The sequence below is a fragment of the Oratosquilla oratoria genome, chromosome 42 (assembly GCF_046742065.1).
Source record: "Oratosquilla oratoria isolate Oo_2021 chromosome 42, ASM4674206v1, whole genome shotgun sequence".
Lineage (NCBI taxonomy): Eukaryota > Metazoa > Arthropoda > Malacostraca > Stomatopoda > Squillidae > Oratosquilla > Oratosquilla oratoria.
The window spans coordinates 16,660,645-16,677,482 of NC_134818.1; the positions used below are offsets into that span (position 1 = coordinate 16,660,645).

Sequence of the window (16,838 nt, forward strand, 5' to 3'; positions counted from 1 at the left end):
TCTTTCTTGACCAGCTCCAAAATTCTTTCACTCGATTCATTTTCTCTCCTTTACTTTTCCTAAGTTTCCACCTATTCATTTACCTTTGCTCCTATGGTTTAGAGTAAGAATGCCACTGCTGTATCTTGTGAATGTTGTTCGTGACTAAATGGGATGGAAGGACCAGGAATTTCCCTCCTTAGTAGTTTTCTTATGAAGAGTTTGGGAAGAAGGCTTCAACCAGAATTCAAGTAATTGGGTCTTTGAATGTACATGTATGTAAAACAAGCAAGAGCAAAAGGGAAATTAGTTGTATGTTTGTAAGAAGAATGATAGATGTGTGAGCATTAGTGAAAGTAAATTGAAAAGGAAACGTGAGTTTGAGTTTGGGAATGTTGTAAGTAGGGTGTTAAGTGGAAAGAGGGTGAGGGAAGGATGGAGTGGCTTTTTTGGTAAGTGATGAGATTTGTAAGTGCATGATTGAATGGAAATGTCTTGACGGGGTTGATGGTGTACGGTGTTTGGTAATTAGTTTTGGAGTGTTTTATTTCTTTATGATAGTGTAAACTTGTTTTTGTATGGGTTTGTTGTGTGGTACAGGTGTTAGGTTGTTGAAGATGTTTGAGTAGTGTGCTGGTGTAATTTTTCTGTCATGGTCAGTTGTTGTTGTCGTTCCCTAGACTGTCTGTCCGAGCAGTCCCGTCTCCCCAAGGAATGCCATAGCCGAAACTGGGTTTTCCCACAAATCCTTTATAGAGCATATGTTGTGTTGTTTGCATGCATGATTGTGTATAATGCAGTCTTCCATTATGTGTTGTATGGTATGGGGTGAAGTGTTACATCCTGGGCAGCTGTTCACAACGCGGTCATCCAGCCTCTTCTGGTAGCTTAGAAGTGCTGGGTGGTGACCGCACCGCAGTCTGGCCAAGTGGACTCTGTCCTTTCATGGGAGAGAGGATTCAGAAGGGTGGATATCAGGGGGTCTGGCATGCAGCAGTGTGTTGTCTTTCAGTGTGTTAATGGAGCGGTGAGTGATATGATTATGAATATGTTTCCGGAGGCTGGTATTTGGTGGTTGTGGAGGAAGAGAAGAGAGTATCTGTGCGTGATAAAGGTCTTTGGGTGTTGTTTTAATGTTTCTTGGTGTGTGTGGGTGTTCTGCTATGTAGTGTAGCGGGTGTAATGTGTTTGTGGTGGCTGCGGCAAGTGTTTGTGTGCCTCTCATGTCGAGGTGGTCCCTGACTTTGAGGACCATGACAGTGCAATATGTCATGGTCAGTTGTTGTTGTTGTTGTCGTTCCCTAGACTGTCTGTCCGAGCAGTCCTGTCTCCCCAAGGAATGCCATAGCCGAAACTGGGTTTTCCCACAAATCCTTTATAGAGCGTATGTTGTGTTGTTTGCGTGCATGATTGTGTATAATGCAGTCTTCCATTATGTGTTGTATGGTATGGGGTGAAGTGTTACATCCTGGGCAGCTGTTCACAATGCGGTCATCCAGCCTCTTCTGGTAGCTTAGAAGTGCTGGGTGGTGACCGCACCGCAGTCTGGCCAAGTGGACTCTGTCCTTTCATGGGAGAGAGGATTCAGAAGGGTGGATATCAGGGGGTCTGGCATGCAGCAGTGTGTTGTCTTTCAGTGTGTTAATGGAGCGGTGAGTGATATGATTATGAATATGTCATGGTCAGTTGGTTGTGCTTGTGTGGTCTAATGAGATGGGTTAATAGGGTTGAGGGCTGTCACTTAGAACTGTGTACCCATTGTATTCATGTAATATTTTCTGGAGAGGATTGTGATTTCTGTGTGCAGGTGTTGTATTATGGTGATTTTGGTGCATTTTGCTATAATATCCAGCACTTTATTTTGTGTAGCTTATATTGAGTCTGTTTTCTTGATTGTTTGGAACCATACTGTGTATAATCAAATGTGGTTCTTATGAATTGTTAGTAGACTGTGATTAGTTTCTTTCTGATGTCCAAAGTCCATACTTGCAATTGATTTTAATGTGTTTATTTTCTTGTTGATTTTCACTGTCAGATATTTGATGTGTGGGCTGAAGAATTATGTAAGTATCGAGTTGAGGGCCAAAATTGTTGTGATCTTTTACATGGATTTGGCCATCTAATTTTGTTATTGGATCTTTTTGATTCATGGTTGTCTGGAGTAAGTCATTGTTTTAGTTTGTCTGAACCTGAGTGGTAGTGTGGTATATTTTCTGGGGGTGCTCTGTGTGAGCTTTTTCTTGTGTCTTGTTGGAGAAAGGTGAGGCAGATTCAGTGTCATCTTGCATATGTTTTTAGTTGTTCTATGTCTAGTGCCACAGGGTTTGAAACTTCTTTTGGAGAGATATTGATTAATGATGTTGCATAGTTACTTTGGTGGTCTTTTGTGTGTTGCACTGGCTGCTTTGTGAGTGGGTGAAAGATTAATTTCTTACTTTTGTTGTACACCTCATTTTCTTTGTGTGAAAGTTCATGACATTAAGCCAAACCAATTATATTTAGGAAACGTTTATCTATCTATCTATATACCAAGTGTTTTCTCCCCCCTTGTAAGGGAAATAGCCAAGTCAAATGGCATACATCCACTCCCATCCACCACCCTTGCCTCCCTCTCATCTTACCTCCTCATGGATGAAGGGTCATCCTGTATCCCACCCCTGGGTCAGAAGCAATGCAGCAAGACACAGTACATCCACAGGAAGGCCGTTTCATTTAATCAGCAATCCCACCTCTCCATCCCCACATGGAAAATAGAGAAGACAGGGAGAAACCCCTTCAGGCTGCATCAAAATATCATCTACAAACAGCCCCCCACCCCTCAATATCCCAGTCCCTTCCTTGCATCAAACTATCATCTATACACAGCTATTCTCCACTTGCCCCTATCTCCTACCATCTTCCTTCTTGTCACAACAGACATTCCCCTTTCACCCCATCCAAATAAATCGCAAAAACATGTGATTCAAAAAATGTTTAATAAAACTACTTGGAAAATAAAATGAGAGGTGACCGAAGGTTTTCATCTATTGACATTTTCAAAGGATTACAAAGGAGAAGCATGCCGACAGGAGACCCTTTGGTCCATAACTAGGTCGGATTCGAAAAAAATATATATAATAATGATAAATAAAAATCATAATAATATAAATACATACATACATATACCAGGGCTTTTTTCCCCCTTACCAGGGGGGTAGCGAAAAAGGACAAGGCACAAAAACATTCCCACCCATTTCATCCCCGAAAACACTCCACACCCCTCCACCCTCCCTCCCATCTTAGCACCTCCTAGATGACGGGTCATCCCTGCACCCTGTCCACTGCCCTGGGTCAGAAGCAGTGTCGCAGGACATAGCACATCCACAGCAAGGCCGCTTCATTAAAACGGCGACCCCCCCTCTCCGTCCCCCCATATAAAGGAGAGGACGGGGAGAAATCCCTTCGGGCTGCGTCAAATTTTTTTTATCACACACAATACTTCACCCCCATTCCCCCGTCCAATCCACCTCATGCATCACAACATTTTCCATATACAACCATTCTCCATTCACCCCTGTCTTCTGTCCTCTCCCGTCCTTCCTCAACCGACATTCCCCTCTTCCCCAAAGCCCCCTTCACCCCATCCATCCATCTCATCCTAGGACGTCCCCTCATGTTCACTCCCTCCACATCTGCCTTCCATACCTCCTTTACTAGTCTTTCTTTACTCATTCTTTCCATGTGTCCAAACCATCCTAATACTCTTTCATCCACCCTATCTCCCAGCTCCCTTTCCACCCCTGTTCTCCTCCTCACCTCCTCATTTCTCACTCTATCTAGCCTAGTAACCCCCATCATACTTCTCAGACACTTCATCTCAAACACATTCAAGTTCCTTCTCTCTTCCTCTCTCATGTTCCATGTTTCTGCTCCATACAGTGCTGTTGGCACAATCACTCCTTCATACAGTCTCCTCTTAGCATCCATTCCCAGATTACTATTCCTCATTACACTTTTTAAACCACCAAGGCATTTACTTGCTTCTCTCAATCTACATTCTACCTCCACCTTCACTCCACCCTTTCCTGCCACATTTGCACCCAAATATCTAAAACTATCCACTTCCTCCAATTGCTCTCCCTTAATGCACACTTCCAGATTACTGCCACTTGTACATCTCATCACCTTACTTTTACCCACATTTATCTTCAGCTTTCTTCTATCACACACTCTCCCAAACTGTCATCAGCTTCCTCAATCCCTCCTCCAATGCATAGGTATAGTTTAAATAATAAACAAACTGGTAAATAGTAAATAATAATAAATTGACAATAATATTAAATGTAAATCAACATACATACATGTAAATCAAGCAAATGATGATAAACTGATAAATGATAACAAATAAACAAGCAATATAAAATAAATGGCAGGCATTACAGCATCTTGCTTAGGTGTTTATCTAAACAAATCTTAAAGTTTTGAACTGAACTACATTGCACTGCCTCTGCAGGAAGTTTATTCCATTCATTAACTACATGGTTGGCAAAGTTGTTTCTACCCACTTCCAAATTAAATCTATTTCCTGACAGTTTGAAAACATTATTTTTTTTATCAGATTCTGTGTGAAAATTTGAAAATGTCTTAAATAGACGAAAACGTTCGGTCACCTTTCATTTTATTTTCCAAGTGGTTTTATTACTCATTCTTTCTATGTATCCAAGCCATCTTGTATACTTACAGTATTCCCCTTTTTCAGTATATAATCGTATTTATATATCTATTTAATTGCTGTATTTGTTCTTTGGAGTTTTTCTTTTTCAAGATTCATCTGTTCTTTTATTTTTTCATTTATTAGGAAGAACCACAGTAATTGAGATACTATTTGTGTGCTCATATTTACAAAAATAAATAGATAAAAAATAAATTGGATCATAGGAAAAAATAGGAACTGCTTGTATTTGGTACTTTTATCTTAGTTGTATATATAGAATGGTATTAAAAATGTATTTGATGTATTTATTTATTATTTCTTCAGATTTTAGTTGGTAAAGAAATACCAACGTGGGTCAACCGTCTGGCCTACGTGTCCTCCTGTGTCCCGTTCCTCCAGCGGTGCCTACCCAGGGAGTGGCTTACCCCTGTGGCCCTGCAGCAGACTATTGAAAGACCTAATCCTGAATCTCCAACCTCCAGGGATAGTGTAGGGAGCTCTGGAAGTTCCCGTGCCACGAGAAATGATTCTTCCGCCCATTCCAGGAATTCCCTGTAATCTGTAATTGTGTATACTTGTATGCATGCAAGTTTGTATGTTTGTGTGTGCCTGATTGGAAGAATGTATGCCCCTTTGTAACCAAGGATCGGCAGTGTACAGAACCCCCTACCCCGAAGGGTGATTGGCATTTTCATGGCCAATGCCATTTGATACTTTGGATTAAGAAGTGGTGGTGGATAATATTCAGCATTATGTCAATATACAGAAAAGACTATGAACTTGTGTTTTACTATGCAAGTCATTTTTGTCATCAACCCATGACTGTTTGCCCTTAGTACCTACAGTTTTAGAGTTAAAAGTTTATATCTTTACATTTTATTAATGAGTTGATTATGATCATTCAACAGTCGTGGTTATGTCAGTAATTCTGTTATATTTTGAGAAGTTTAATTCAGAGTACTGGTTCTCCCTTTACATCCACTGCTGGTAACTTATCACATCATACCCTATATTACTTTATATAAAGTTGAATAATGTTAAAGTTCATATTATTTTCTCCAATACTGTTACATATTTTATTACTAATACAGGTTGACTCCCCCCGCCAAATTTATGTATTCGCAAAAAGGATAAACATATTGAAAGCTAATCAGTGACACTAGCAAATGTTTCTTTTGATTTTTTTCCCAAGTGCTGTGGAGTTGTAATATGCTGTACAGTAAGAAGGAATGAAAATTTGGTAGTCTGATATCAAAAAGTATCACTGAAATAGCCTTTAAGTGTAATTCTTCTAGTGTAAGAGGGGAGTCATCTTGAATAGGTATGGTCTTGATGCAGTACTGCATTTCTGGGTGCAGTTAACCATAACTTGTCTTGAATCTAAAACATCTGATCTAACCTAATATAATATGACCTCTGTAGCCAAATGCCCTACTGTAGCACTGCCTCCAGACAAGACCTGTCATAAATATATACTGCCACCAGTACTTTGTTGATTTTCACATTGCATTCTGATATGAACTTGGTGCTGATCCTAACAGAGTAGTTGATGAATCCAAGTGTGCATCATTTTCTTTACAGAAATACATCAGTGCTCATACTGTGACTTGTATGTGTTCCCATGTATTGTGTGTGTGGTGTGTGGGTGTTGTGTTGTAATAGTTTTTTTAAAAGTGCCATAAAATGCAACAAAAGGAAGTGTTTTGAGAAAATTTTAAAATAACAAAGTAAGATAATCAAGGAATAGCAAGTTTGTATTTTGATTGAAGTTCCATTATGTACAGTCAATGATCACACATGAAATGTAGCAGTTGGGAATGAAATTGCATTAATATTAATTTTTATGGTTTGGATTATTTTTGTCACTATTTTTTGTAATAATTGTGTGAGTGTTGATGGAACTTGCTCCTCTTTTTCTCAGGACACTGCCAATATGAAAAAAAGTATTTGGGCTTGGTAAGCCATTTCTACCTGTTAGTGTACCCAGTCTTTTGTACCATGACAACTGGATTAGTCAAAATATGATAGGTAAAGTGTACAGGCCAATGTCTTATCTTGTTCCAGCTCTTCCTGTTGCTGCATTGTTGAGGTTCTGTCTGTTTTGACATATTGCTCTGGTGCAGGTGTTGTGTGAACAACTGTATCATTTGTAAGAACAACAGTATTTTGTATAAAGAAAAAAAAATACTCATTGTATTTACACAGCTTGTTTGATAAATTTTAGTCAAAGTTTGTTGCAAGTCCTTTGATTATGTTCCAGGCTTTTATATACTAACTTTTGTAGGAAAGTGCATACTCTTGACAGAACCAAAAGAAGGGGTGGCAAGATTTTTGGGAATATAGGGGTACTAGGCAAACTGAGTTGGGAATTGTAGGAATGCAGGAGTTGTTGGGAAGCCTGTTGATGTCATCAGAGGGACCAGCAGAGGATGTTTGTGTAGGGGACCAGTATGGTGCCAGTAGAGCAAGGAAGAAAGTTTTCATGTGTTTGTCAAGGGGAGATTATCCTGCATAGCTTATCTGCTGCACTTGTGCATTGTCATTGCATTACAAAAAAGAACAAGTGCAAGCAAAGAATTCTTAGTATTTGATGTTCACCAACATGATTATATGCTGAGCTATGAATCACCACATTGAAGATGAATTATTTGTACAGTAGTATTTTGTCACTTTTATGTATCTTATGCAGCTATACACTCTGCATCCACTCTTGGCCACAAACAAAATACAATGGTATTTACTTGTCACCTGTGTAAGTGAAAATGTCTTACTTCAGCACTTACCACTAAGGGAGTTTAGTTTCCTTGAAACCCCCTGAAGGAACTCTCTCCATCTTTTCTCCCATTGTGGTTCCTATGCATACTTTAGTTATGATCTGCTAGCTGGAGCAGTGCCTATGTGTATAATTAGCTATAATTCCTGTCCAGGGCCCAGAGGTATTAGTTCAGTCTTCCGGAAAACAAGCAAGTAAACAAACAAATTTCAGGTGTAGGAACGAGTGGTATGAATGATTAGGGTTGGGTTATTGCTCTTCATCAGAGGGAGTTTTTTTTATATATATATATATATTTTTTTTCTCTCTCTCTCTCCCTGTAACCATGGGATGGAAATGTTGGTCATACATGTAGGAGACAAAAGTGGTATAGATTTGAGTTTTCATAAAGGTTCTTTTATCTTTTGATATATGTATATTGAAAACTTTGTACACTTGTGTTTTGCTAAGGTCTGGTAACCTTAATATTTGGAACTAGGCACAGTTTTTTCCTGTCTCTGTACAATTGTATTTCCGCCCATACTCTTTCTCTTAGCCTTTTTCTTGTTTGTGCTGTGAGGAAACACATAACTTCTCAAGTCAGTAATCACTCAACCTAACTAGGGTTTTTGAGCATTCTCAGTCTTTGAAGTCTCACGTTTCCATTGGAATTTGGTAGCAACCTTTAGATTTGCAATGGTTCCTATGCTGAAGCTCATTCTAGAGTTGTTTACAAAAAATATATATTTTGCTTTTATGTGCTGTGTTGACTAGTTATGGTTAAACAAATTGGACATTTCATGTTCTAAAGGATGGGAAATATTTCTAAATGTAGCTTACACAGCCTCCAGGAACTGTTTTTACATCTGATAGTGGGAAGGTTGTCAGCCAATGCCTGTGGAAATATTTTGCATGTATGATTTGCATTTCCTTTGCATTCTTGCTAGCACTTTAAGTCCAGTTAACTCTCCTCTTGTAGGAGGTGTGGCAGGAGTTAATGGTAAATTAGGAAGCTGCCCGGAAACTATCCATGGCTTGGCATTCATTTGTTTTTGTATACTTTTCATTAACAGGTAAAGTAATTTTGTAGATAAGGATTATTTTAGTAATTTGGTTCTTCTGCCACTATTTGACCCATCTACCCTTAAACAAAATAATGGAAGGAATTTCCACCCAGTAAGGCAGCTTTTTCTTCTTGGAACCCTAAGTCTTGATGATAAACTGCTTCTCTCCAGTGTTTGGGGAAACTTCATCTGTTATGAAAGTAGCTGTGTTTAGAATTTAGCAAACTTTGTTTTTAGACACAACAACTTGTTACCCCTTCTCTCCTCTGGTTGGAGTAGAAAAGTGTCATCTGTTATGGAGATTATAGCAGTGTTTAGAGTGTAGAATTTGTTTATAGATATAAGTTGTTACCCATGGATGCCAATGTATTGTTTTGTCCTTCCAAAGCAGAGTGTCTCCAGGTTTTTTGTACTCAAGTGCAAAAGTTGATTCTCTTCCTCATACTGACTGAAATAATATTTTTTGTAAACAATCACACATAACTGTCAGATATATATATAAATATATATAGACCATTTCCTACACTGTCCTCTTGAGGAAGTGTGGTGTGAATAAAGCTGTTTCACCAGACTCTTAATGCCGATGAATGTTTCCTTAGGGTGACAAAGAATGCCATCATACAGTAGACAGTTGACTTGTTGACTCAAGTTAAACTAGTCTGCACACCTAAAGCTTTCGTAAACTAGTTTCACAAAGTATGCTATCCTAACCTAACATAACCTAGTCTTGTGAAGTTTTTACTCAAATCGAACCCGTTTGTACCTGACCAACCCAGCTTAACCCAGTAGTACCTGACAACTCAACCCAGCCTAACCTATTCTCCTACTGCTACCTAGGGAAGATTGATTTTCCTCCCCTTGTACTTTGTCTCCCTTTGTACCCCACCGCTCTTGCTCTCCTGAAGATAGTTGGTCGTGTAGGAGTTACACTCAATCATGGCTGGTTCAATATGAGGTTCACTATATTTTTCCCCATGGATCCTGTAAGGGTATATGACTGTAAGAATTGCACTACCCAGAGTGTGCAAAGGTTTCTTAAGTGACAGCCTTGACTGGGAATATTTTCTTGTGCCTATATAACAGTGGGTGGCAATGTAATGGCCCTGTCTCAAAGATCCTCTCAAAATAATTATGAGAGGGTCAGCCATGTGATGTACAATTGCCCTCCACAAGTCTGAGGACAATGATATGATGGCTTCATAAATGTAGTTTAATTTTGCATAATATTCACCCTTAGATTTCTTTTCAAGATTCTTCTTAGGTTGCTAGTACGTTATTATTATTTTATGTTGTTTATTTTTCACTAACACCATTATAGTTATATTTTTGCTACATGAGGGATTCTTCTATCTACTGAGTATCTATGGATATTTCCTTCTTGACGAGAAATCCTGTGCACCCACTGTGCTGCTACAGTCCAGGCACTTGGTCCTGGCCCAAGTCTCTGCCTCAACTTAAAGTTGTTTTAAATAAATGGTTGATGCCACTTGTTGACATTACCATGTTTATTCTACTGTAATACGCTATTAATCTGTGCCTACATATTATTATATGCTTCCATGGAGTCCCTGCAGAAGTTATTGTTTATTGCTTTGTATGATTTATGTTTAGCCCATATTATATACACATTAGCTATACTGTCTTGTCTTTTCCTTTTAACATCACCTGACACCATTAGGTTTAGTTAAATCCATATATGAAAAAACATCTGGGAGGGGGGGATATATGTAACGAGCTTAGATTGGTCATGTAAGTATACTCCTTTTGCAATAACATTATAAGTGGAGAACAACTTTGAAGTACAGCAATTGTAACCCCTTCAGTACAGGATCCTATTATATGCTGAATGTATCAGTAATTGTGTGGCACCTGAGAATAAAAGCTACAAAAAATTTCACTGTGATGAAGGTATTAGTTTTCTGTTAAGAAATACTGGTTCATGGAATAATGTGGATGAAGGAATAGTACATACAAAAAAATGAGGTCATGTTTGACCAATGCAAATGCAGACAGGACCCCACAAATGTAAGTTCTGTGATTGCTGCCACTATTAGAAAAGGGAAAATATTTGAGACACAGCCATTGACCATTACTCCAATTGTCAAGTGACTGATTTACTAGAGTTGAACCACTGCCAAGTCCTATCTAAACCATTACCAAGATGAAGTGGACCCTGACATGGATTGCCCAAGGTTCTCAATTCTTAACACTACCAGTGGATCATCTCTCGCCCTTAAAGTGAATAGATTTGCTTCACATGAAAAATCCTGCCATATGTGGTCCAAGTAGACCTCTATGTATAGATATATAATACATATACACACACACCAAGGGCTTTTTCCCCCTTACAAAGGAGGTAGCCAAAGTCAAAGGCATAAATCCCACTCCCACCCATTTCATCCCCACATGCTCCCATTCACCGCCCCTCCTTTTCTTGACTCCTGGATGATGGGTCATCCCTACATCTTGCCCACTACCCTGGGTCAGAAGCAATGCAGCAAGACATATCACATCCATAGCAAGACCACTTCATTTAATTAGTGACCCCCCTCTGTCCCCTGCATCAAAATATTCACTCATACTCCCTAACCCCACACCCACTCCCATGCATCACAGCATCATCCAATCACAACCATTCTCCACTTGCCCCTATCTTCTGTCTTCTCCCTTCCTCAACAGACATCCCCCCCTCTTTCCCAATACTCCTTTCACCCCATCTGTCCAACTCATCCTTGGTGGTCCCTCATGTTCACTCTGTCCACCTCTACTTTCCACACTTCTTTTACTAATCTTTCTTCACTTATTCTTTCCATGGGTCCAAACCATCCCAATACTCTTTCATTAACTTTATTTCCCAACTCCTTTTCCACCCCCGTTCTCCTCATCACCTCATTTCTCACACTGTCCATCCTAATAACCTCTACCATACTTCTCAGACATTTCATCTCAAACACATTTAAACTTTTTCTCTCTTCCTTATGTTTCATGTTTCTGCCCTAACATTGTTGTTTGCACAATCACCCCTTAATACAATCTTCTCTTAGCATCCATTCCCAAATGAATATTTCTCATTACTTTTTAATCCACCAAGGCATTTACTTGCTTCTCAATCTACATTCTACCTCCACTTCCTTTCCTGCCACATTCGTTCCAAGTTAAAGCTATGCAATTCCTCCAGCCTCTCTCCCTTAATACTTCCAATTTGCTGCCACACTCTCCCCTTGTACATTTCATCTTACTTTTCCCCACATTTATCTTCAACTTCCTTCTTTCACACACCTACCTAAACTCCACCACTAACCTCTTCAATCCCTCCTCTGGTCATGTTAAAAAGTGTTGTTAGCAAACAACAACTGGCATCTTGCCCATTTTCTTTAACCATCTCTAATTCCTGGCTCATTACCCTTGCATTTACTTCTCACACCACCCTATCCATGTATACATTGAATAGCCATGGCAGTGTGACATCCCTGGCAAAGTCCCATCTTTACATCAAAACACTTGCTCTCTCCATTTCTAATTCTAACACAGGCTCTACAACTCTTGTAAAAAACTCTCGACTCCTCTTAACAGTTTTCCTGCCATGAGCTTGTTCCAAATCCATAAAGCCCCAAAAAGACATCTCAAGCAAAACCCTCCCATAAGCCTTCCCAACTACACTTAATAAAACTGACCCCTCTGAAACTACTGCACTCACACTTGTTCCCTTTTCCCTTGAAAAGTGGAACCATACAGGCACTCCTCCAATCCTTTCTTACTCTACCCTCTTTTAGACAAATATTAAACAACCTCACCAGCCAGTCCACCATCATTTTAATAACTGCTTTCACTTCAGCTTTTCTAATTTCTCCTCCATTTTCCTCATACTGTCATTTTCTTACTGCCTCCCACTGCAATTACTTTTCCATCCCTATCCTTCACATTTAGTAACTCCCTAAAATAATCTGCCCATCTTCCTTTCACTGCTTTCTCTTCCATTATCATCTCTCCATCTGCACCTTTTTCCTTAAATCGGAACAGGTGACCAAAATGACCCAAAATCCAAAAAAAAATTCAAAGGTAACCCCATGAATTTAGCCTAAAATCCGAAGGTGACCGATTTGTTCCAAACTTGCCCCAAAGGGAGAAAGTCGGACACAGTGCACAGCAAAGCAGTGTTGCCACTCCAGAATTTCGGAAAACACAAGATTGTCCTTCCAAAAACCGCAAGATTGACCTAAAAAACACACGCACACAAAAATTCATAGTACGAGAATATTTTCTCGTGTTACAATATAGAAATATGTACTACAATATTGTCTTACCTAGGATTTACATGTAGACCTGTAGTGGAAGCTCCTCCACATCTTCGTCCGCTAATCCATATTGCATGACATGTGAGGCTTTTGTTTTTTTCAGTCATTTTCTTTGCAGTTTCACAGTCAGGAAACATCCTTTTCATTACCTCAATCAAATGGTCTACCTGGGAAAATGCTATTCCATATTCTGCCATATATCCACACAACAATAATTCTGCACTGTAAACTTTATCTTTCGGGTCTTCCACCGCTTTCTTTATGAAATGCCGAATATTCACACATTTTTTCTTTGATTCATAGTTTTTTATATCCTTTGATGTAGCTTTGTGGCTTATCAAACCAGCTTTGTTAAGATTATTTTGCTTGGATTCACAGACTACACAATGAACAACATCTTTGGGATCTGGCTTGATCCAGTCTTTAATTCAGGATCAGTTAACCAGTCCTTATTAAATGACTGGTTGTACCACATCTTTTTTTTTTTTTTTCTTATTTCTTTTTTTCAGCGGAGTTCTATCTCCACTGGAGCTTGCGGTAGGAGAATCACTCATTGTTGCCACTTATCACTGCACCCGTTTGTGACCGCGATCTTCACCAAATTGAGGAAAGTTGGGAAATCACAGCACCTTATGGCTCGACCAACCACAGTGCCTTATGGATTTACCAATCACAGTGCCTTATGGCTCGACCAATCACAAGGCCTTATGGCTCGACCAATCACAGGATCTTATGGCTCGACCAATCACAGGATCTTATGGCTCGACCAATCACAGGGCCTTATGGCTCCACCAATCATAGGGCCTTATGGCTCCACCAATCACAGTGCCTTATTGCTTGACCAATCACAGGGCCATATGGCTCGACCAATCACAGGGCCTTATGGCTCGACCAATCACAGTGCCTTATGGTTCGACCAATCACAGTGCCTTATGGTTCGACCAATCACAGTGCCTTATGGTTCGACCAATCACAGGGCCTTATGGCTCGACCAATCACAGTGCCTTATGGTTCGACCACTCACAGTGCCTTATAGCTCGACCAATCACAGTCCCTTATGGCTCGACCGATCATCGTACCTTTTGGCTCAACCAATAACAGTACCTTATGGCTCGACCAATCACATTGCCTTATGGCTCGACCAATCACAGGGCCATATGGCTCGACCAATCACAGGGCCATATGGCTCGACCAATCACAGGGCCATATGGCTCGACCAATCACAGGGCCATATGGCTCGACAAATCACAGGGCCTTATGGCTCGACCAATCACAGTGCCTTATGGCTCGACCAATCACAGGGCCTTATGGCTTGACCAATCACACGGCCTTATGGCTGGACCAATCACAGTGCCTTATGGCTCGACCAATCACAGGGTCTTATGGCTCGACCAATCACCTTGCCTTATGGCTGGACCAATCACAGGGCCTTATGGCTCGACCAATCACAGGGCCTTATGGCTCGACCAATCACAGGGCCTTATGGCTCGACCAATCACAGGGCCTTATGGCTCGACCAATCACAGGGCCTTATGGCTCGACCAATCACAGGCCGTTATGGCACGACCAATCACAGCCTTATGGCTCGACCAATCAAAGTGCCTTATGGCTCGACCAATCACAGGGCCTTATGGCTCGACCAATCACAGGGCCTTATGGCTCGACCAATCACAGTGCCTTATGGCTCGACCAATCACAGGGCATTACGGCTTGGCCAATCACAGTGCCTTATGGCTCGACCAATCACAGGGCCTTATGGCTAGACCAATCAGTGCCTTATGGCTCGACCAATCACGGACTTATGGCTCGACCAATCACAGGGCCTTATGGCTCGACCAATCACAGGGCATTATGGTTTGACCAATCACAGTGCCTTATGGCTCGACAAATCACAGTGCCTTATTGCTCGACCAATCACATGACCTTATGGCTCGACCAATCACAGTGCCTTTTGGCTCCAATCACCGTGCCTTTTGGCTCGACCAATCACAATGCCTTATGGCTCGACTAATCACAATGCCTTATGGCTCGGTCAATCACAGTGCCTTATGGCTCGACCAATCACAGAGCATTATGGGTGGACTAATCACAGGGCCTTATGGCTCGACCAATAACAGTCTTATGGCTCGACCAATCACAAGGCCTTATGGCTCGACCAATCACAGTGCCTTATGGCTCGACCAATCACAGGGCCTTATGGCTTGACCAATCAGTGCCTTATGGCTCGACCAATCACAGGGCCTTATGGCTCGACCAATCACAGGGCCTTATGACTTGACCAATCAGTGCCTTATGGCTCGACCAATCACAGGGTATTATGGCTCGACCAATCACATTGCCTTGTGGCTCGACCAATCACAGGGCCTTATGGCTCGACCAATCACAGGGCCTTATGGCTCGACCAATCACATTGCCTTGTGGCTCGACCAATCAAAGTGCCTTATGGCTCGACCAATCACAGGGCCTTATGGCTCGACCAATCACAGTGCCTTATGGCTCAACCAATCACAGGGCATTATGGCTTGGCCAATCACAGGGCCTTATGGCTCGGCCAATCACAGGGCATTATGGCTCGACCATTCATAGGGCTTTATGTATCGACCAATCACAGGGCCTTATGGCTCGACCAATCACAGGGCCTTATGGCTCGACCAATCACAGGGCCTTATGGCTCAACCAATCACAGGGCCTTATGGCTCGACCAATCACAGGGCCTTATGGCTCGACCAATCACAGGGCCTTATGACTCGACAAATCACAGGGCCTTATGACTCGACCAATCACAGTGCCTTATGGCTCGACCACTCTCAAGACCTTATGTCTCGACCAATCAAAGTGCCTTATGGCTCGACCAATCAAAGTGCCTTATGGCTCGACCAATCAAATTGCCTTATGGCTCGACCAATCACAGGGCATTATGGGTGGACCCATCACAGTGCCTTATGGCTCGACCAATCACAGTCTTATGGCTCGACCACTCACAGTGCCTTTTGGCTCGACCAATCACAGGGTCTTATGGCTCGACCAATCACAGGGCCTTATGGCTCCACCAATCACAGGGCCTTATGGCTTGACCAAACACAAGGACCTATGGCTCGACCAATCACAGGGCCTTATGACTTGACCAATCAGTGCCTTATGGCTCGACCAATCACAGGGTCTTATGGCTCGACCAATCACATTGCCTTGTGGCTCGACCAATCACATTGCCTTGTGGCTCGACCAATCACAGTGCCTTATGGCTCGACCAATCATAGGGCCTTATGGATCGACCAATCAAAGTGCCTTATGGCTCGACCAATCAAAGTGCCTTATGGCTCGACCAATCACAGGGCATTATGGGTGGACCCATCACAGTGCCTTATGGCTCGACCAATCACAGGGCCTTATGGCTTGACTAAACACAAGGCCCTATGGCTCGACCAATCACAGGGCCCTATGGTTCGACCAATCAGTGCCTTTATGGCTCAACCAATCACAGTGCCCTATGGCTCGACCAATCACAGTGCCTTATGGCTCGACCAATCACAGGGCCTTATGGCTCGACCAATCACAGGGCCTTATGGCTCAACCAATCACAGGGCATTATGGCTTGGCCAATCACAGGGCATTATGGCTCGACCAATCACAGGGCCTTATGGCTCGACCAATCACAGGGCCTTATGGCTCGACCAATCACAGGGCCTTATGGCTCGACCAATCACAGGGCCTTATGACTCGACAAATCACAGGGCCTTATGGCTCGACCAATCACAGGGTCTTATGGCTCGACCAATCACAGTGCCTTATGGCTCGACCACTCTCAAGACCTTATGTCTCGACCAATCAAAGTGCCTTATGGCTCGACCAATCACAGTGCCTTATGGCTCGACCAATCACCGTGCCTTTTGGCTCGACCAATCACAATACCTTATGGCTCGACCAATCACAAGGCCTTATGGCTCGGTCAATCACAGTGCCTTATGGCTCCACCAATCACAGTGCCTTATGTCTCGACCAATCATAGGGCCTTATGGCTCGACCAATCAAAGTGCCTTATGGCTCGACCAATCAAA

At 41.8% G+C, this 16,838-nt stretch overlaps 1 protein-coding gene across 4 annotated transcripts in view; it reads left to right on the plus strand.

Annotated features, from left to right (window-relative positions):
• The window catches only part of LOC143021471 (deubiquitinase DESI2), a 38,746-nt gene extending 28,620 nt beyond the window's left edge, over positions 1–10,126 (plus strand). For all 4 annotated transcript variants that reach the window (XM_076179005.1, XM_076179002.1, XM_076179006.1 and 1 more), the window contains one exon: positions 4,997–10,126. In XM_076179005.1, the coding sequence (XP_076035120.1) occupies positions 4,997–5,230 (234 nt within the window). In that variant the 3' untranslated portion in view covers positions 5,231–10,126. The remainder of the gene's footprint in view (positions 1–4,996) is intronic.
• Positions 10,127–16,838: the final 6,712 nt, after the last annotated feature.